Source organism: Capra hircus, chromosome 3, assembly GCF_001704415.2.
Source record: "Capra hircus breed San Clemente chromosome 3, ASM170441v1, whole genome shotgun sequence".
NCBI classification, from domain to species: domain Eukaryota; kingdom Metazoa; phylum Chordata; class Mammalia; order Artiodactyla; family Bovidae; genus Capra; species Capra hircus.
Genome location: NC_030810.1, coordinates 118,228,316 through 118,251,817, shown reverse-complemented (window position 1 = coordinate 118,251,817; position 23,502 = coordinate 118,228,316). Strand labels below are relative to the sequence as shown.

General features: G+C 38.5%; 1 protein-coding gene across 1 annotated transcript in view; it reads right to left on the bottom strand.

Moving 5' to 3' along the window:
• The window catches only part of MAEL (maelstrom spermatogenic transposon silencer), a 54,426-nt gene that overhangs the window by 14,919 nt on the left and 16,005 nt on the right, over window positions 1-23,502 (bottom strand). Inside the window, exons 6-8 of the mRNA XM_018046604.1 lie at window positions 14,668-14,792; window positions 13,869-13,923; window positions 13,608-13,749 (exon numbers count right to left, since the gene is read on the bottom strand). Coding sequence (XP_017902093.1) covers window positions 13,608-13,749; window positions 13,869-13,923; window positions 14,668-14,792 — 322 coding nt within the window. The remainder of the gene's footprint in view (window positions 1-13,607; window positions 13,750-13,868; window positions 13,924-14,667; window positions 14,793-23,502) is intronic.

The following is a 23,502-nucleotide window of genomic DNA, read 5'->3' as shown; positions in this document are numbered from 1 at the left end:
ACACATTTTCCATTGGAGATCATATTTTAAGTGAAAGCAATTAAAAATATTATAATGTATCCCCATATTAAAACAAACTACAACAAACAGAAACCCCAGAAAAATCTGACTCCAGGGAAAAATGTCTCCAAATCTCATCATACTGTTAAAAAGGACATTATTTTGATCTGGTTTATTTATACTTACTGATCTTCCTCCAAATTATCCCAAAAGATGAATGTATTTTCTACTAAAGGACGATTCATTCTAAAAACTGTCAATAATCCAAACTTTGTATACTGTTATGCTAATATGAATTATGCAACCTCAAATCTAGCTTCAACTTTAATACATTTCCAATGTGCTTCCTTCATGAAGTTCCTCTCTAAAGTAATAACGTAAGATCATAAGTGAGTATGTCTGTTAAGCCTGCACCTCACTCGCGAAGTTTCAAACTATCTTATCCATTAAAATTATGTGCAGCATAGAGGACTTTTACACTCTTCCCTTGATATCTCAAGGTCTCAATGATCTCTGTTCCTCTTATTTCAGGGCTAAGTTTCCTCCTTCTCAAGGATAGGCCTGCCTTTCCCTTTTCCAGGAACCACCGTCATCTGACAGTTACTGATGCCCTCCACTCTAGTCAAACCTGTCACTGTTTTTTCTCAGTCAGACTCTCTATGTTTTCAACCCTGAATCACTGCTCAGTCATGTTATTCTTTTGGAAAGGTCCTCCCTTTAACCCAAATTTCTGCTCACAGAAATTCTATCCATCTTTCCAGAAGAAGCAAATAAAACATTTATTCTATAAAGTACTTCATATATTAAACACATGAAGCAATTCCTCCCTCATGCGGTTTATCATAATCTTTTGAAAGTCTTTAAGGATTTTCAGAAATTATCATATATAACTCATGCATAATGTGCTTTACTGCTCTTATCAGGCAGGAGACTCTGAGGGCAAGAGCAACCCTGTTACTCTTTCCCTTGTTTCCTACAGAACCTAGTCTCATGCCTTACATACAAAAGGTGTATTTGTTAAATATCAAAACCTCAAGTTGGACTAAAAAAAAGCTTCTCAAGTGATGTCAAAATAGAAAACTGCACCTCTTAAAACTATGAATGCTTCTGGTTCAAGATACCTAAATTTATCTCCTCTTTCCCTTAAGACCCTATCAAAATGAAAGTTGAACAGTCATAGTAGTGAATGCCCACAATAAAGGAGAAAACAGGAAGAGGCCTCCAAGGAAGAGAGTCTAACAGATCTGTGGGGATCAGAAAGTAAATGAAGGAGTGATGCCTGATGGACTTAGACAAACGAAGTCCCAGCCTTCAGTACTCACGGAATAGGCAGCACAGACGCTAACCGACCTATGGACCTCTGGAGAAGCTCTGAACTCACGGACATGTCCCTGGCCAGAGAGCAGAGGCAAGCTATGAGTCTGGACTTCTCCTGCACAGAGAACAGTTAACTTCCCGACTCCATGCACGGAAGTGACCTGTTCTTGGAGAACCAGGCAGCAGGCGTGGGTGCTGAAACCAGGGCAAAACCCTCAGGATTCTGGAAGCTATGATTCCACCTCCAGCTTTACAACCAGCTCCTGTGTCTGCTTTCCCTTAGCAAAGCTTGGTCAGTTAACAGTCCCCAGTGGACAACACAGAGCACATATTCATCTTTGCAGCCACATTCTAAAATGTGAACAGAGCCAAGGACAATCAGACACTGAAGGAAAGCCTAGAAAGGTCCACACAGGAAGATCACAGGGAGACAGAAGGAGGGGGAAGCCCGGAGTGCTGCAATTCGTGGGTTCGCAGGGTTAGACACGACTGAGTGCCTCAACAGCAGCAGGAGGATCACAACTCCCAACCCAAAAGGATGAGATAACCCAGGGAACCAAAGCAAGCTAGCATCTCTGCCCCACCAACAAGCACTCCAATGAGATCTGTGAGATCACTGCATCTATAATCCTAGGTCTTCTCTTCATCTCTTCAACCCTCATCAACACTGATGATCGGCTATGATGATTTACACAGATAGCAACTGTGGGCTGAAAGGTTCTACAAGATCAAAAAGTCAATCTCTCCCCAGTTTGAAAATGTCTGAGTTTGTGAGGGCTCTGTGCTGGGCCCTCTTCTCTCTGCATCCTCTGCTTAGATGATCTCATCTATACCCTGTAAGATCCATTTAGGCAGAGGATTTGGCTCTCTTCATTGCATTTTCAGTATCCAGAACAGTGCCTGAAATATAGTGAAACGAATGCTGACATTATCCAAACTTTTCCACTGAGTTCTAGGCCAGAACGACCAGCTGCTTACATACTATTTCTAGAACTTGCCTCACCAGGGCCTCAACATATTCTAAACTTGCTCCTCTTTCACTTCCTCCTCTGCTCGGAGGTCTACACTAGAAGCCTGTGCACTGTCTTCAGGTCTTCCTCTTTTCATCCTCTCTTCCTGTACCCAGCCCACCAGCGAGGTCCACGGATTTCGACCAATCTGATAGCTACTTACTCGGCTCTAACTTTACTATCATCCTTGTTCAAGCCATTTCTTACATGGACCAGAGAAATAACTAATAATTACAGACTCAATTCCTTCTTTCTTGACCTCTCCTAATACATCCATTAAATACTCACAAATTTTTAGAAATCTTAGCTAATCCTGTTGATTCCCCAATTTGATAAAATTCCTTCCCTTAGCTAACAAGGCCCTATCTTTATGGTCCTTGCTTATTGCTTCAATCTCATCTTATGAATTCTCCCCTTTGCTCACTAACTCTCCAGTGGCACACACAGATTGTCTAACAGCTTTCAGTAAACACCAAGTTTTCACCTCAAGGTCTTTGCAACCCTCTGCTCAGGATGCTGTTCCTTCTATTTTTAGCAAGGCTGCTTCTCTCCTCTTGCTTAAGATCTCAGCTTCAATGTTAAATTATCAAAAAAGTCTCCCTTAACATTCTAGAAAGCAGTCTACCTTTCTGCACAGTATTTCCTACTATAGTACCCTGCTGATTTCCTTATCACTGATTACAGTTAAAACCACTGTTGTTTTCTTTTTTTATTTACAGGATGTTTCTCTTTCCCTCTTAAGTGTGAGCTGCATGAAAGCAGAGAGCATATTAATCTCACTCACCACTGTATGTTTGGTAAGTGCCTAGGACACTTACTGGGACATGCTTAATAAATATTTGTTGATTAAATAAAAGCTGCCTTGTTTCGGTCAGCGGGTCACAGTGAATTATTCAAAGGACAATTATGACAGGAAGCAACAAGGAGAATGGGGGGCATTTATAAAAGTTATAAATACTCTAGCCTTCAAAATAACATGATAGTCATTAACAGCCTGTTTAAGACTCTTGCTAATGTTTTTATGTAACTATATTCAATTTCACCAATATAAAACCCACCCATTTCTCTGGAGGTAGAGATAATATTTATCAAAAATTTATTACAAATTTTAATAAACTTTAAGAAGTTTAAGAGCAGTGTTTGAAATGAGTCGTATCTAGCTTATATGAACTGAGTCTTATCAGCTTATATTAACTAACAGATTCTAACAACAGTTTCTACTGTCCACTAAAACCAGAACTCCTTTGTAAGATACTATTTGGAATCTTCTGAATATATGTATTCAGAATCATACGATATTATGAAGCTCAGGAAAAGGCAGATCCATCCTTTTCAAAGAAATGTATCATTACAGTGCTTAAAGTTCTATGTAATGGCTCTGTCTTTAATAGGGTCCCATGGCACAGAGCCCCCAGAACGCCTTACACCATTCCTGTTACACTATTCAAGTTACACTATTCCTGTTGCAGCCCGTATGTAATCTGAGACTCAACTCTGTTTCTTCAATTCTAAAATGATTTTTTCACAGTTTAACTGAAGGTGAAATGCAACATACAAAGTAAAGTATTCTACAATTGCTATTGGTCAGTCTAGAAATAGTTGAAATTGCCTAAACAAGTACAAATTTATTTTTCAAAGCAGCCATATGTAGTATTTTAATTTTTATTGCAGTATAGTTGATTTACAATATTGTGTGTGTTTTAGGCATACAGCATAGTGATTTGGTATTTTCACAGATTATATTCCATTACAGGTGATTACTAGATAATGGTATAGTAATCCCCTGTGCTATACAGTATATCCTTGTTATGTGTCTATTATGTATATATTAGTTTGAATCTGACCATCCCATACTCCTAAATTTCTTCCTCCTCCACCCTCTTTCCCTTTGGTAACCACTCTGGTTTGCCTTCTGTATCTGTGACTCTGTTTCTGGTTTGCATATCTATCTGCTTATTATTCTTGATAATCTAACAACTGTAATCTTTCAAAATTTTAGTCAATAAACCATTGAGAAAACATTGATTTGTCTCTGAAATCTTCCATTGATACCATCTCACAAGATCAAGAAAGAACCAGCATCAAAATCTGCATAAAAGGTGTCTATCACTGGCTTGGTAGAAAATCCTGAGATAATAGTGCAGTTATCTTTTAAGAAATGCTGCACTACCACTCTGGATGGCACAGAGACAATAAAGTATAACAACACAGACAATGATTCTGGATATGAAATTTTAGGCATACTTTAGCGAGTGGCTGATGCAGTGGTACATAAATCTAAATATCCTAATACATCATCCATAAACTTAAAGCCTAACAAGAATAAATGAAACAAAGTACAGGCCTGCAGCATAACTAAGAGAACATTATAAGACCACAAGCATCAATTACCTATATATAGAGGAGAAAAAAAAAAACCACCTCTTAATTTCCAATGGAGTCATTTCTCAAGTTCACACCCAAGCCTTTACATAACGTCATATAGACAGTGGAGCCCAGAAAACATGAGGGAAGAGAGAAGGGAAATGAAGAGCCCAAGATTAAATCATAATCATTCCCACAATGAGGAGGTCCATAAATATTCAGAATCCTGGAGAGATCAGAGCACTGACTACAGGAAAGGGACTTAAAAGTGCCTGAAGACTCTGGAAGGCAGCCTGGAAGGCAATGTTTCTGGGCAGCAGAAGGCAAGAGGAAAAACTCCTTCAGAGATTGTGTGAGGGGTAAAAAAGCAAAGGGGGGAAATTTAATATTTTTCAGAAGAAGGAAAGCAGAAGAAAAAAAAAAAAGTAAAGACATAACCACACCCCCACCGCCCTGAAAGCATTCAAAGAAACCATACTTTGTTACACTGACAGAAGAGGGACCATTTAAACTGTACATTTCAAACCACCGGAAATAACCACCTCTGTCCCAAGAAACGCAAGAACAACACAAAGCCACTGCAGGAGCAAACAGAAAACGAGAATCAGTCATTGATAACTCTCCCTACCCTCACTCTTGCCCAACTCCCCTCCGCCCAAAAAAAAAAAAAACATAAAGGAGAAGAAAACTGTAACATAACACCATAAGACAACAAGGACTTCGCAGGTGGCTCAGTAGTAAAAAACAACAAAAAAATCCACCCCCAATGCAGGAGATGCACATGCGATCCCTGGGTCAGAAAGATCCCCTGTACAAAGAAATGGCAACCCACTCCAGTATCTTTGCTTGGGAAATCCCACGGAGAGAGGAGCCTGGAGGGTTACAGTCCACGGGGTTGCAAAGAGTTGGACACTACTTAGTGACCACACACACATTCTACACTGTTATTAATATACGAATTAAATATCCTCAAACAAAAATCCTGATGATTTGAAAACATGGCTTAAATAAGAAACTTCAAAAATAAGACATAAGGGTTGACAAAACTCAGAAAAGAAAAATCGTATAGGAAAATAATTGAATTTCACACTACCTAAGGAAGAACAGATTCAAATGAGAAGTTAAGTGAAAAACTAAAGGAAACGGAAAACTAACATGAGAATAAGAGATTAATGAAAGATGAAACAGGGGTGAGAAAGAGTGACCATAATGAAAGATAGGTAAAATAGACCAAACATATACCTATCGGACATCCTTAAGAAAAATGAAATAGGAAAAAATATTACACTACAATCTAAGAAAAATATCCAGAAATAAGACCTGATTCTGCAAGAGCTTGGAAAACTGACCTGCAATAATGAACTCAGAGAAATATCCCAGTGAAACTTAGACCTTAGGACTTCCCTGCTGAAACACTGATGGAGCATCCACCTGCCAAAGCAGGAGACATAGGTTCAGTCTCTGTCCAGGAAGAGTCCATATGTGGTGGGGCAACTAAGCTCATGGGCCCCAACTACCGAGGCCCACTCACCCTAGAGCCCATGCTCCGCAACAAGAGAAGCCACCACAGTGAGAAGCCTGTGCACCACAACTAGGGAAAACCCACGCACAGCAATAAAGACCCAGCACAAGAAAAAATAAATGAATGAATAAATAAATTTCTTAAAAAACTATTAGAGTTTAAAGATGAAAAAAATCATTCTTAAGGTCTCCAGGCAAAAAAGATTTAAAAAAAAAATCAAGAGAATGACCAAACTTCTAAAAAACAACATAAAGCAATACAGTACAGCTGTATCTTTTAAAAACTCAAGGAAATAAAATGCAAACCAATGGAAAAAGTTTTAAGTACGCAAGAACACAGTTACTGTCATTCCCAAGAGCCCTTGATCAATCTACTATATCAAGAGTCAGCAAACGTTTTCTGTAAAGGCGTCAAATAACACAGCAACCATTTATAACGATAGGAGATGTCCTAAGACACAGACATAAACAAGAGTAATGAGACCACCCCATTTTCAATATAAAACAGATCAAGCAGACAAAAAACATAAAGAGGTAATGCAGCTTAAATGACATAATAATGTAGAGCTTATGGGTATTTGTCAAAAGTTGCACCCTGACAAATACATATTGTTCTATCCACAAAACAGTCCAAAAATTGATTATTTAATTTGCAAAACACTGGTAGCTTTCATAAGGTAGAAACGTTATAAACAATACTCTGAACAAAATGCAAAGACACTAAAATTTACTAACAAAAAATCAGAAAGGCTTTCTTTCCATCTGGACATTTAAAAGCCTCATAATAATTCTTCAGTTAAAGAGAGCTGGAACTACAGAATTAAAAAAAAAAAAAAAGACAAAATGCTATGTCAACAACTTATGGGATGCACTGAAAGCAATGTCTGAGAAAATTCACTCCACTAAACACTTGTCAATTAAAAAATCAAAAAGGTTAACACTGAGCTCACAAATCTAAACAAAGAATCACAAAGTACCAAGAATACAAAAACAGAAATGAATGAGGAAGAGAACAAAACATTAGTAGGTCTAATAAACTGAAATCCTGCCGCTTAAAAAGAAAAAAAGACACTGCACGAGGTGTGATTTAGAAGGGGAAAGCAGAGGCACAAATACATAAGAAATCAATGAAACGAGAAATTTTAAATTATAAGAGACTTAGTTTGCAGACTTAAATAAGTCTGGAAACCTATATAAAATGAATCATTTCCTAGGGAAGTACAGATTACCAAAACTGATGCAATTAAAGTTAGAAAGTCTAATCAAGTCAACTTGCATAGAATAAACAAAGTTATCACCCCACAAAAACTCACCAGACTCAGATAGGCACAATCTATGTGAGAAAAATTTTAAAACAAACTTGAAAGACCCAAACATAGATCTGAACAATGGAAAGACATCTCCTGTCCTTGGACAGAATTCATATATAAAGATTTCAGTTCTCCAGTTTATGAATTTCATGCAATCCAAGGAACTTTACAGAACTTCCCTGGTGGCTCAGAATGTAAAGAATCTGCCTGCAATGCAGGAGACCCAGGTTTGATCCCTGGATCAGGAAGATCCCCTGGAGAAGGGAATGGCTACCAACTCTAGTATTCTTGCCTGAAGAATCCCAAAGACAGAGGAGCCTGGTGGGCTGCAGTCCCCAGGGTCACAAAGAGTCAGACATGACCGAGTGATTAAGATTTTAAAGAAATTTTACAGAACTAGACTGAACTGTTTTGTCTGAACTGTCCTAATGTACTACACATTCAAAATGTAATAAAACCAACAAATATGGGCAAAACCAAACTGGAATAAAGCAAGCAAATAAACTATTTCAAATGAATAATTTAACCACAGTGAAGGAGAAAAAAAAGAACAAATTCCAATAATTTTTTTTCCATACCTGCAGCATGAGGGATCTTAGCTTCCTGACCAGAAATCAAACCCGTGCTCCTTGTGGTGGAGCATGAGGTCTTAACCACGGGACCACCAGTCCCTCACCAATAACTTTTTGACTAATCTCTGACTAACAAAACTGAAAAAAAGATTCTAAACTGTTAATAAGTCTTTTTTTAAATGGTGGTATCACTTAATTTTACAACAACCTAATACATTCTGTTGAGCACTAGGTTTTTCCATGCAGAAAAGCAATACAAAAATGGAAAACTAGAGAACTCTATGGTTTTAAATGGCAACTGCAGGTTTATGTATGAACTCAGGATGAGATGAAGACAGAGAGGGAGGAGGAAAGGGAGGACGGAGTCGGCAGGTGAGTCCAGCCACGTAAAAATGTGTAGCAAGGGTAGTACACATACATATATTTCCTAGCTCTCTCCACTAAGGAGAGCTAGAACCGAAGAGGCTCTAGTAGGAATGAAACCTAGCACCCAGATTCTATCTCCTAAATACTCTCCTCCATTAAACAGAATCAGGGTTCCTTGGATAAAGGGCTAATTTAAAGCTAAAGAAGGGAAAGTAAAAGATGAACCTGGAATAATTGGAGCTGGAAAAGCAAAGAAACACTCAAAGAAGGAGGCAGCATTGTAAAATTTGACAATAACAAAACTCAAACTCCGAACAACAAAGAAACCACTGGCTATAAAGAAACCAATCTGAGCAAAAAATAAGTTAATAAGACATTACAGCTCACTGAATAAGATACTAGGAATATGTAAGTCCATAGTCATAAATAAAAAAAAAAGTCAGCAAAAAGGAAAAGCTCCTTTAATAATAAATGTAGAAACAACCACCAAATTAGAGCACCACCATTTCACAAATATAGTCATAACTGACTAGCAGATGATAAGCTAGCAGATTAAATATTAAAGAATAGATAATCTACCAAATTTCAAAGACTCTCCCAACAGAATATTAATTGTACAGTGAAAATGAATAACTTTTCAACGGAAAAATTTGGCAGACATTACCTTAAGCAAGTGATCAAAGTTATAAGTAATGAGATTAAAATCAGATGCCTCCACATCTGACACATCTGAGAAGAGACATCACTTTTGAGGTACTCTTGCTAGAAATACACAGCCTCATACCGATGAAATTACCTGCAGGGAAGCAATGAAGACACAGACACAGAGAACAGACTTATCCAATGGAGGAAGGGGGGGAAGGGGAGAGTGGATATATGGAGAGAGTGACATGGAAATATACATTACAGTATATAAAACAGATAGCCAACGGGGATTTGCTGTATGACTCAGGGAACTCAAACAGAGGCTCGTAACAACCTAGACCGGTAGGACGGGGAGAGAGAAAGGAGGCAGGTTCAAGAGGGAGGGGACATATATACATATATACATATATAGTTGATTCATGTTGATGTTTGGCAGAAACCAACACAATACTGTAAATCAATTATCCTTCAATTAAAAATAATTACACACACACACACACACACACACAACTGCAATCTAACCACGAGGAAATATAAGCAAACTCAACCTGAGAAAAATTTTACAAAGTGACTGGCCTGCACTCTTCAAAAAGGTCAAGACCACCAAAGTCAAAGATCGATGAATAATTCCAGGTTAAAAGGACCCTAAAGAGACATCATAACTAAATGTAACATGTCATCCTGGGTTGGACCCCAGGTTTTTATTTTTTGCTACAGAAGACATTATTAGAACTAGCAAAATATGAATATAGCCTTCAGATTAGACAACAGTATTGATCACACGGACCACAGCCTTGTCTAACTCAATGAAACCAAGCCATGCCGTGTGGGGCCACCCAAGATGGGCGGGTCATGGTGGAGAGGTCTGAGAATGTGGTCCACTGGAGAAGGGAATGGCAAACAACTTCAGTATTCTTGCCTTGAGAACCCCATGAAGAGTATGAAAAGGCAAAATGATAGGATACTGAAAGACGAATTCCCCAGGTTGCTAAGTGCCCAATATGCTACTGGAGATCAGTGGAGATATAACTCCAGAAAGAATGAAGGGATGGAGCCAAAGCAAAAACAACACCCAGCTGTGGATGGGACTGGTGATAGAAGCAAGGTCCAATGCTGTAAAGAGCAATACTGCATAGCAACCTGGAACGTCAGGTCCATGAATCAAGGCAAATTGGAAGCGGTCAAATAGGACATGGAAAGAGTGAACATCGACATTCTAGAAATCAGCAAACGAAGATGGACTGGAATGGGTGGATTTAACTCATGATCATTATATCTACTACTGTGGGCATGAATCCCTTAGAAGAAATGGAGTAGCCGTCATGGTCAACAAAAGAGTCTGAAATGCAGTACTTGGATGCAATCTCAAAAACGACAGAATGATTTGTTCGCTTCCAAGGCAAAGCCTATGCCCCAATCAGTAATGCTGAGGACGCTGAAGTTGAACGGTTCTATGAAGACCTACAAAGCCTTTTAGAACTAACACCCAAAAGAGACGTCCTTTTCATTATAGGGGACTGGAATGCAAAAGTAGAAGTCAAGAAACATTGGGGTAACAGGCAAATTTGGCCTTGGAGTATGGAATGAAGCAGGGCAAAGGCTAATAGAGTTTTGCCAAGAGAATGCACTGGTCATAGCAAACACCCTCTTCCAACAACACAAGAGAAGACTCTACACATGGACATCACCAGATGGTCAATACTGAAATCAGGTTGATTACATTCTTTGCAGCCAAAGATGGAGAAGGTTTATACATTCAGCAAAAATAAGACCAGGAACTGACTGTGACCCAGATCATGAACTCCTTATTACCAAATTCAGACTGAAATTGAAGAAAGTAGGGAAAACCACTAGGCCATTCAGGTATGACCTAAATCAAATCCCTTATGATTATACAGTGGAAGTGAGAAATAGATTTAAGGGCCTAGATCTGATAGATAGAGTGCATGATGAACTATGGAATGAGGTTTGTGACACTGTACAGGAGACAGGGATCAAGACCATCCCCATGGAAAAGAAACGCAAAACAGCAAACTGGCTGTCTGGGGAGGCCTTACAAATCGCTGTGAAGAGAAGAGAGGCGAAAAGCAGAGGAGAAAAGGAAAGATATAAGCATCTGGATGCAGAGTTCCAAAGAACAGCAAGGAGAGATAAGTAAGCCTTCCTCAGTGATCAATGCAAAGAAATAGAGGAAAACAACAGAATGGGAAAGACTAGAGATCTCTTCAAGAAAATGAGAGATACCAAGGGAACATTTCATGCAAAGATGGGCTCGATAAATGACAGAAATGGTATGGACCTAACAGAAGCAGAAGATATTAAGATGAGGTGGCAAGAATACACAGAAGAACTGTACAGAAAAGATCTTCATGACCCAGATAATCACAACAGTGTGATCACTCACCTAGAGCCAAACATTCTGGAATGTGAAGTCAAGTGGGCCTTGGAAAGCATCACTACGAACAAAGCTAGTGGAGGTGACGGAATTCCAGCTGAGCTGTTTCAAATCCTGAAAGATGATGTTTTGAAAGTGCTGCACTCAATATGCCAGCCAATTTGGAAAACTCAGCAGTGGCCACAGGACTGGAAAAGGTCTGTTTTCATTCCAATCCCAAAGAAAGGCAATGCCAAAGAATGCTTAAACTGCCACACAATTGCACTCATCTCACATGCTAGTAAAGTAATGCTCAAAATTCTCTGAACCAGGCTTCAGCAATGCATGAACTGTGAACTTCCAGATGAACTTCCAGATGTTCAAGCTGGTTTTAGAAAAGGCAAAGGAACCAGAGATCAAATTGGCAACATCCACTGGATCATGGAAAAAGCAAGAGAGTTCCAGAAAAACATCTATTTCTGCTTTATTGACTATGCCAAATCCTTTGACTGTGTGGATCACAATAAACTGTGGAAGATTCTGAAAGAGATGGGACTACCAGACCACCTGACCTGCCTCTTGAGAAACCTATATGCAGGTCAGGAAGCCACAGTTAGAACTGGACGTGGAACAACAGACTGGTTCCAAATAGGAAAAGGAGTATGTCAAGGCTGTATATTGTCACCCTGCTTATTTAACTTATATGCAGAGTACATCATGAGAAACGCTGGGCTGGAAGAAGCACAAGCCAGAATCAAGATTGCCAGGAGAAATATCAATCACCTCAGATATGCAGATGACACCACCCTTATGGCAGAAAGTGAAGAGGGACTAAAGAGCCTCTAGATGAAAGTGAAAGAGGAGAGAGAAAAACTTGGCTTAAAGCTCAACATTCAGAAAACGAAGATCATGGCATCTGGTCCCATCACTTAGATGGAGAAACAGTGGAAACCGTGTCAGACTTTATTTTAGGGGGCTCCAAAATCACTGCAGATGGTGACTGCAGCCATGAAATTAAAAGACACTTACTCCTTGGAAGGAAAGTTATGACCAACCTAGATAGCATGTTAAAAAGCAAAGAGATTACTTTGCCAACAATGATCCATCTAGTCAAGGCTATGGTTTTTCCAGTGGTCATGTATGGATGTGAGAGTTGGACTGTGAAGAAGGCTAAGCGCCGAAGAATTGATGCTTTTGAACTGTGGTGTTGGAGAAGACTCTTGAGAGTCCCTTGGACTGCAAGGCGATCCAACCAGTCCATCCTAAAGATCAGTCCTGAGTGTCCACTGGAAGGACTAATGCTGAAACTGAAACTCCAGTACTTTGGCCACCTCCTGCAAAGAGCTGACTCACTGGAAAAGACCCTGATGCTGGGAGGGATTGGGGGCAGGAGGAGAAGGGGATGACAGAAGATGAGATGGCTGGATGGCATCACCAACTCGACGGACATGAGTTTGGGTAAATTCCCGGAGTTGGTGATGGACAGGGAGGCCTGGCGTGCCGCGGTTCATGGGGTCGCAGAGAGTTGGACACAACTGAGGGACTGAACTGAAATGACTGTAGCAATGGTAATATACTGTTTTGATAACTGTATGTATTGTGGCAACACACATGTACCTGTTCTTACCTACATTTCTGATATTCAGGGTGAAAAGGCAACTCACTGTTAAGTGGTTGAGGAAAAGAAAGTGTTTATTTTTATAAAATATTATAACATATTAAAATATTAACAATTAGAATCTGAGAATGGTATATACAATTTCCTTGTACTAGAGTCCTCCAAATGTTCTGTAAGCCTAAAATATCAAAATAAAAAATACTATTTATTTTCATATTTCTTATAAGAAGACTATGTAACAGAGTATTTATTTAAATAGATACTATATACTTTCATCAATACGGACACTCTAAATGAATAAACACTGTCATTTTATTTGGTATTTTGTTTTTTTGCATTTAGTGATAAGGTAACAATGTATCTTATAATCAGTGAAACCTTATATTCAAGGAAATACAATGATTCCAAAGTTTCATAGGCAAATCATGCTTTAAAAGGCACAAACTAATCCTACTGTATTTCTCAGTTCAGAAAAAAGTCAGTATTATCATCACAAAATCACATAAGTACCTTGTGTTGCTAGAATAATCCCACATGGCCACCTCTAGGAGGCTCCGAACCCAGGTCTTAGAAGGCTCTTTCAGAAATTTTTGCTGGTAGATCCCTACTACAAGATCCTCTACTGTGAGAAGTTCTAGATCTTGTCTGATTTCTTCCATTGGTAAATAAAAACAAACATAAAATTAGTGAATTCAGGAACACAGAACATGTACATCAAAATGGAAACACAGATACTAAAATACATTTGAGCAGTGACCCAGTTTAACTTACCTGATGACTTTGCCATATGCTTCAAACACCAGTTGACTCTGGCTCTATCATCAGACTAAAGAAGGGAAAAAATTTTACTTGTATTTTCTTCTATCCTCTGTTACTTGCAATTAATAAGGCCCTTTCAAACTGTGGGAGGGAGGATGGGTAAGGGGAAGGGAAAGGCTGAAGAGTCCATGAAAACTAAATGAGAACGGTTGAAAAAAAAAAAGGGTAACATATACTAGAAAATACTGCTAATAATAGCCAGTTATGTTCATAAAGCATTGTTAATATACTTTATGAACAGCAAGTGAGATTTGTGTTCATGGTTAGAAATGTTTGATTTTTACTGTTTTATTAATAAAACAGTAAGGTTAAAAGCCAATTCTACTACACTGAACCTGAAAGAATTTACACAAAACAAAGAATAAAATTACATAAAGACGATCAACGAATTACTACAAAAATAGTTCTGAATAAATGGTACTCTTGCCTGGAAGTGACAGGTGTACCAACTAGAAATCCGTCCTTCAGGGTAAAAAGATATTGAAGGTATTTCAGAAGGAGGAACTATAAACATGAAATCTACCAAAGGTGAAATATATTCAGTTACTGCAATCTTCAAAATCCCTCCAATATTAGAGAAATGTAGAAGAAAAGGCATTATACATACCTAATTACATTCAAAGCAACTAAAAATGAACATATTTTAATACACAGTTAAGACACAGGCAAAAGTTCTTTCTCTGGGTCTCTTTCATGGCTCTTCTGTTTTCTAAGTAGACGACTTTAAAAGAAACTCTTATGTTGAAATTACCTTGCAGTAGATAGGTGGCCAGTTCCCTGGGTTTGGATGAATGAATCTATAAAGATTTTGTAACACAGTTGCTTGGTCATGCCCAGATTCAAAGTGCGAAATAGGAATCTTGTGACTAGAATCACCTAAAGGAAATAAAAAGGTAGGTAGGAGTTAAAATTTGACCAAGACAAACATTATGAATTAGGTATAGAGGGATGGGTATAGGAAGGAGTGGTGGGTAACTTGTATTTAAGTACTTGTATCAAGCCTGGTTGTGGTCAGGTACTTTACACATTTTATCCCACAATGTTATAAAATAGGTAATATACATATTAGAGAAGAGAGAACTGAGAATCACAGAAGTTAACAACAAATTAACAGCTGGTGGACAGTGGAGTCAGGACTCAAGCCCAGGCTTGCTAAGTGAAAGCAGCAGTGTTTCCACTATTTCTATGCCGCTGTTCATCAATGTTTTATTAGAAAGGCTGGAGACTCGATAGTAATGATTGGTTTTTAGAAGGTTGTAAAATGGTATTTCCACTTCCAGTAAAATACAGACCAAGTAATACAACTTCCCACAAAAAATTTAAGATATCGAAAACAGCTACAGTAGCAAGGGATTATTAGGTCAAAAGCAAAATAAGCCACAGAGGTGATCCAATGCAAAGAGAGCTTATCAAAATGCAAAGAAGTCAGAGAGGTCAGCCTAATTCTGGAGGCAGTTTTTACCCTGGAGTCATTTCCTAATTCCTTAAGAGGAAGTTTACTGGCTAAGAAGTGTGTTTCAGACAGCTTTGGGGGCCTGGTTTGTGAAACCCCTGGTGTCTAGAAAAAGCAATCATAAATCCTTTCTAGAAGAGAAATATCAACCTCAAACTACCTTAAACCATTTTTTTTTTCCCCAGATAATCTATATGAATAAACCAGGTACACACACAACAAAGAGTGAAAACCAAGACAAAGTTGAAAGACAAAATCGAGTCCAGAAGCTGAAGTTTCTGGACACAGATTTTAAATAATCATGCTTATTATTTGATGAGATCAAATTACGAATTTCAACATAAAATTGGAAACTATTAAGAAAAAGAATGCTAGAACTCTCTGGTGGTCTAGTGATGAGGACTCAGCTTTTCACTGCTGGGGCCCTGGCTTCAATCCTTCAAGCAGCGCCGTGTAGCCAATTAAAAAGATAATACAGGGAGAGTTCAAGTTCTGATAATGAAAGACTAAGCAAAAGATGGCACACATCAAACACCTGCTTGAAGGCACTGCAGAGACATAAATGAAGAGAGGAACTGTAAGTCCAAAATCTTAAAATGAAGAAATCCTAGAGAGCTGAATCTGGCATTTGGGTTTGTTGGTTATTTGGGCATTTACCAAACCTAGAAGAGATACAGAGACTGAGAAACTGAGATTTCAACAGACCTAGAGCTAGTAAGAATTTAAAATATTACTCCAGAATTACTTGTGTATATATAAAAATTTATAAATTAAAAAACCACTCAATTGTCTTCTGGCCTCCACTGTTTATGCTGTGAAGCCCATTAGAAACTTTACTGATGATTTCTTTGCATGTGTGCCAAGTTACAGCTACTGTTCAGCACTCAAAAATGACCACACATATTAAGAGAGCTGAATACGTGACTGAGCATCAAGATAAACAGACTACAAAAATATATCCAAAAAAAGAAGATCCCCATAACAGAGCTAACAAACATAAAGCTTTAGAAAACACGGCTTCTTATGTTCAAGGAAATAAAATTACTGATAACTTAAAACAGAACCATAAAAAAGAACACACGTAGACTCAAAAACTCAAAATACATTCCCCAAACCATTTTAGAACGGCAAAACAGCCTTGATGACAAAATACAGATTAACCTCAGGTTTAACATGAATGCAAAAATCCTAAAACAAACTACTGGGTTGTCCAAAAAGTTTGGTTTTTCTGTAAAATGGCTCTGGTAGTGCTTAGGTGTCTTTAACTTCATTCGAAACAGTTTTGTTGCATTGTATCGTAACAGTTGTCATATCAGTGTGCATTTTAAAAAGTTTACCAAAGCTGCTGAATTTTTGTGAAGCCATTTTAATATTGAAGATGGAAGAAAAAAAAGCCACATTTTCAGAATAATATGCTTTATTATTTCAAGGTAAAAATGCAACTAAAGTGCAAAGAAATATTTGTGAAGTATATAGAAAAGGTATTGTGACTGATCAAATATATCAAAAGTGGTTTGCCTAGTTTCATGGTAGAGATTTCTTGCTGGACGATGCTCCACGGTTGGGCAGACCAGGTGAAGGTGACAGCAAGCAAACTGAGGCATTGAGAACAATGAACTTTATTCCACATGGGAGATAAGTGACATACTCAAAATACCCAACTCAACCACTGAAAATCAAAGCACTATGGTAACTGCTTTTATTAAATATGTTTGGGCTGCACATAAGGGGGAAAAAAACAACCTTCTTGATCATATTTCTGAATGCAATTCTCTCCTTAAAACAAAGCAAAAACATTTCGTTTTCAGAATAAATTATGATGGGTGATAAAAAGCAGATACAGTACAATAATGTAAGTGGAAGATACCATGGGGCAAGCAAAATGAACCACCACCAACCACATTAAAGGCCAATCTTCATCCAAAGAAGGTGATGGTGTATACATGGTGGGACTGGAAGGGATGAGCTGCTTCTGGAAAACGAAATGATTCATTCCAATAATTACTACTCCCAATTAGACCAACTGAAAGCAGCACTCAATGAAAAGCATCCAGAATTAGCCAAAAGAAAACATAATCTTCCATCAGGATAACACAAGTTTGCATGTTTCTTTGATGACCAGGCAAAAGCTGTTAAAGCTTGGCTGGGAAGTTCTGATTCATCCACCATACTCACTAGACATTGCACCTTCAAATTCCCATTTATTTTCATCTTTACAAACTTCTTTTAAAGGAAAAAATTCCAATTCCCTGGTGTAAAAGGCACCTGGAACAATTCTTTGTTCTAAAAGGTAAAAAGTTTTGGGAAAATGGAATTCTGAAGTTGCTGAAAAATGGTAGAAGTTAGTGGGAAAAAATGGTGAATCACTGCTTAATAAAGCTCTTGGTGAAAATGAAAAACATGTCCCTTATTTTTACTTTTTAAAAACCAAAGGAACTTTTTGATCAACCCATATTAGCAAATCGAATCCAGCAATTTATTTAAGTTATATAGTGAAAATGCTGGGTTTGTTTGTGGAATGTAAGGTTAGTTTTTAAGATTAGTAAATCACCATATAAACAAAAGACACAAATCATCTGATATCCAGAAAGAGTATTCATTAAAATATGCAACTGATACCTCTAGTGAAACTGGGAACAAAAGGGAACTTCTTTATCCTGATGAAGAGTATATACCAAAAGTAAAAGACAGAGAAAAACTACAGCAAACAGAATACTCACTGGTGAAAGATTAGAATCTTCACAGCCAGCACACTAGGACAAACAGGTTTTAAATGTTTTAAATAAAAGATACAGATTAGAAGAAGTCATTTCACAAATATAAGGAACTTTCTAAAAACCTCAGAGTTTAGCAAAGGTGGGATAAAACCAAAACAAAAAATAAACAAGTAGAAAATATAATTTTGATTCAATTTAAAAAATACTAAAGAGAATAATTTTTAAATAAAATTAATTTTATTGCTGAGAAAAAATATAATTGAGATCTATTAATATAATTAGCAAGAAAAATGATAATCTATAGCTAAAAAGATAAAGATTATAGAGAAAATTAAGACTTTATTATAAAGAACTACACATTTAAAAAATAAGAGTAGCTCTATATTAAAACATTTCTAACTGGGGAATTTTTGCAGAAACTAACACCAGTGGCATTAATATGTCTCTGGTCAAAAATGTGTAAACATAAAGAATATCATGAAGCTGTCAGTTCTTTTCAAAATGATTCAAAGATTTAAATATACTCAAAATAGAACTGCCTTATGACCCAGCAATCCCATTGCTGGGCATACACACCGAGGAAACCAGAATTGAAAGAGACACGTGTACCTCAATGTTCATCGCAGCACTGTTTATAATAGCCAGGACATGGAAACAACCTAGATGTCCATCAGCATATGAATGGACAAGAAAGCTGTGGTACATATACACAATGGAGTATTACTCAGCCATTAAAAAGAATACATTTGAATCAGTTCTAATGAGATGGATGAAACTGGAGCCGATTATACAGAGTGAAGTAAGCCAGAAAGAAAAACACCAATACAGTATACTAACACATATATATGGAATTTAGAAAGATGATAATGATGACCCTGTACGCAAGACAGCAAAAGAGACACAGATGTGTAGAGCGGACTTTTGGACTCTGAGGGAGAGGGTGGGATGATTTGGGAGAATGGCATTGAAACATGTATACTATCATGTAAGAAACGCATCGCCAGTCTATGTTCGATGCAGGATGCTTGGAAAAAAAAAAGAGAAAGAAAAAACTATATTTCCCATAGCTTATAAGAATTTATAATATTACATGATGATTTTTAATATTCATGTTACAATGGGAATTAATTGAATACCAAGATTCATGTATCAAATTAATAACTAAAACAGGTTATAATTAATACTGGGCTATTTTACTTTAGAATGTTATTCTAAACAGTTACGGAGATTGTGAGTAGTTAATAATTTGGTTGATGTCTCCTGTAGGCCAGAAATAGATATTTATCATCATCTGCTTCATACAGTTGTTTTTCACTCATGAGGTATGCCAAACACTTGTGAAAATACTGTATTTTCCTTGCAAAAAAAAAAAAAGTAATAAATATACTCAAAATACTGAGATTAGTTTCTCTGTACAAACAACAAGAAGGCAAAGTAAAAGGACCTGAGTTCACCTCCTCTTGCTAACAGTGGGACACGACTGAGCGACTTCACTTTCATGCTTTGGAGAAGGAAATGGCAACCCATTCCAGTGTTCTTGCCTGGAGAATCCCAGGGACGGGGAGCCTGGCGGGCTGCCGTCTATGGGGTCGCACAGAGTCGGACACAACTGAAGTGACTTAGCAGCAGCAGGAGACACTAAAAATCACAACTAACTGCTGAAAAACTAGCAACAAAGAGGATTGGAACCTCTCCAAAAAAAAATTCTACCTCCAAAAACATAAAAAAACCCACCAAAACAAGATGGGGGGGGGCACATGTGCAAAATAATCAAATCTCATACCTGCCAGCTGGGTGAAGCACAAACTGGAAAATAATTATATCTCAGAAGTTCTCCCACAGGCGTGATAGTTCTGAGCCTCGTGTCAGGCTCCTTAGTCCGGGGGCCTGATATTGGGAGGAGAGCCACTAGAGCCATTTGGCTTTGAAGGCTAGCAAGGCTTGCTGCAAGAGCTCCAGAGGGCTGGAAGGAAGCAGAAACCTCATGGAGAGCACACACAGGATATCATGTGTACCAGGACCCAGGTGGAAAAGCAGCAACTTCATAGGAGTCTGAGCCAGACTTACCTGCTAGTCCTAGAGGTTCTTCTTGCAAAGCAGGGGCTGCTGTGGCTCACTGTGGGGACAAGTGCACTGGCGGCAAAGGTTCTGGAGCATGTTCACTGTAAGCTGTCCTGAAGGGTACCATTGTAATGCCAAGTCCTAGCCCCACCCAACAGCCCGAAGGTTCCAGTGCTGATGCCTCAAGCCAAAAAATAAACAGGGTGGGAACATATCCCTACTCAGCAGACAAGCTGCTTCAAAGTTTTCCTGAGTTCAGTGTCTTTGCGACCCCATGGACTGCAGCCTACCAGGCTCCTCCCCTCCATGGGATTCTCCAGGCAAGAGTACTGGAGTGGGTTGCCATTTCCTTCTCCAGGGGATCTTCCTGAGCTCAGAGCTGCCTCTAAACACAATCTTTGCCACTGCCCTGCCCACCAGAGGAACAGGAACCAGCTCCAACCACCAGGGGGCAGACACCAGAAGAAAAATGAATTACAATCCTGTAGCCAATGCGACTACAGAGACAGAAAGCGAGACAAAGTGAGATGACAGAGGAATAGGTTCCAGGCGAAGGAACAACAACAACAAAAACTAAGTGGAGACAGACAGTCTACCTGAAAAAGAACTGAGTGTAATGACAGTAAAGAGGATCCAAAATCTTGGAAAAAGAATGGAGGCACAGACCAAGAAGATGCAAGAGATGTACTGAAAGACACCAAGAAATGTTCAGTGAAGGGCCAGATGATACAAAGGACAAGCAGGGTAGAAGGCACAGTGGTTGAGAGATACACTAGAAGGAATCAATGGCAAAAGTCAATGAGGCAGAAGAATGGATGAGTGAGCTGGAAGACGGAATGGTGGAACAGAATAAAGAAACAAAAAATAAAAAGAAATGAGGACAGTTGAAGAGAACTCTGAGACAATATTAAACGCACTAGCGTTCATGTTATAGGTGTCCTGAAAGCAGATGTAGAGAAAGGGCCTGACGAAATATTTGAAGATATAATATCTGAAAACTTCCCTATTATGGAAAAGTCACCCAAGTTGAGGAAGCAGAGTCATGTACAGCAGAAACCCAAGGAGGAATGTGCCAAGACACATGTTAACCAAATTGATAAAAATAAAAGACAAGAAGAAAATATTAAAAGTAACAAGGGAAAAGCAACAAATAACATCAAGAGAATCCCTGTAAGGTTATCAGCTGATTCTTCAGGAGAAACTCTAAAGCCCAAAAGGAAATGGTTTGACATATTTAAAATGATGAAGGGAAAAATGATAACCAAAAATACTCTACTCAGCAAGGCTTCTCATTCATATTTGATGCAGAAATGAAAAGCTTTATAGACAAGCAAAAGTTGTGAGAATTCAGCACTACCAAGCCAGTTTCATAACAAATGCTACAGGAACGTCTCTACATGGAAATGAAAAGGCTGCAACTAGAAACAGAATTACAAATAGGAAAGCTCACCAGCACACACAGTAAAGACAGGAAATCACTCGCACAGAATGAGCGGAGTGCGAATGCAGGACAATGGAGACGCGTTGAAATTAGGAGACCAGCAACTTAATCTTGGGTATATAGACGTCTACATCAAACCTCATGGTAACCACAAACCAAAAATCTATAATGGACTCAACACACAAAAACAAAAAGGTATCCAATGCTCACACAAAGAAGAAAAAGGAATCCCAACCACAACATGAAGACAGTCATCAAATCACAAGAGAACAAAAGAGGAAGAAAACAGACCTATAAAACAAGAACAAAATGAACAAATGGCAATAAGTACATACATATCAGTAATAAACTTAAATGTAAACAGATCAAGTGCTCCAACCAAAAGACATACAGTGGTTGAACGCACAAAAATAAGGCCACATATATGGTGTTTACAAGAGAAGCACTTCAGATCTAGGGATACATACAGACTGAAAGTGAAGAGACGGAAAACGACATTCCATGCAAAAGGAAATCAACAATGGAATAACACTCGTATGAGAAAAAATGAACAAAATAAAGACATACAAGATACAAAGAAGGATACTACCGAATGATCAAGTTCAGCTCAGTTGCTCAGTCATGTCCGATTCTTTGTGACCACCATGGACTGCAGCACAGCAGACCTCCCTGTCCATCACCAACTCCCAGAGTTTACTCAAACCTATGCCCATCGAGTCAGTAATATCATCCAATCATCTGATCCTCTGCCATCCCCTTCTCCTCCTGTCTTCAATCTTTCCCATAATCACGGTCTTTTCCAAAGAGTCAGTTCTTCACATCACGTGGCCAAAGTATTGGAGTTTCAGCTTTAGCATCAGTCCTTCCAACAAATATTCAGGACTGATCTCCTTTAGGATGGACTGGATCTCCTTGCAGTCCAAGGGACTCTCAAGAGTCTTCTCCAACACCACAGTTCAAAAGCATCAATTCTTTGGTGCTCAGCTTTCTTTATAGTCCAACTCTCACATCCATACATGATTATTGGAAAAACCGTAGCTTTGACTAGATGGATCATTGTTGGCAAAGTAATGTCTCTGCTTTTTAATATGCTGTCTAGGTTGGTCATAACTTCTCTTCCAAGGAGGAAGCGTCTTTAAATTTCATGGCTGCAGTCACCATCTGCAGTGATTTTGGAGCCCCCAAAAATAAAGTCTGACACCGTTTCCACTGTTTCCCCATCTATTTCCCATGAAGTGATGGGACCAGATGCCATGATCTTCGTTTTCTGAATGTTGAGCTTTAAGTCAAGTTTTTCTCTTTCCTCTTTCACTTTCATCAAGGGGCTCTTTAGTTCCTCTTCACTTTCTGCCATAAGGGTGGTGTCATCTGCATATCTGAGGTTATTCTTATTTCTCCCAGCAGTCTTGATTCCAGCTTGTACTTCATCCAGCCCAGCGTTTCTCATGTACTCTGCATATAAGTTAAATAAACAGGGTGACAATATACAGCCCTGACATACTCCTTTCCCAATTTGGATCTTTGCTTTTTTCCTTTGCCTTTCACTTTTCTTATATTCACAGCTATTTGTAAGCCTTTATCAGACAACCATTTTGCTCTTTTGCATTTCTTTTCCTTGGGAATGGTCTTGATCCCTGCCTCTTGTACAATGTCACGAACCTCTGTGCATAGTTCTTCAGGCACTCTATCAGACCTAATCCCTTGAATCTATTTGTTACTTCCACTATATAATGATCAAGAGATCAATCCAAAAAGAGGAATTAACAATTTTACATGCAATCAACATAGGAGCAATAATAATAAAACGCAAATACTAATAGTCATAGAGATTCAGGTTTGATCTCTGTGTTGGGAAGAGGAAGAAATGGGCCTCTGGGCCGGGAGGAGGAAAAGGAAACCAATTCCAGGATTCTT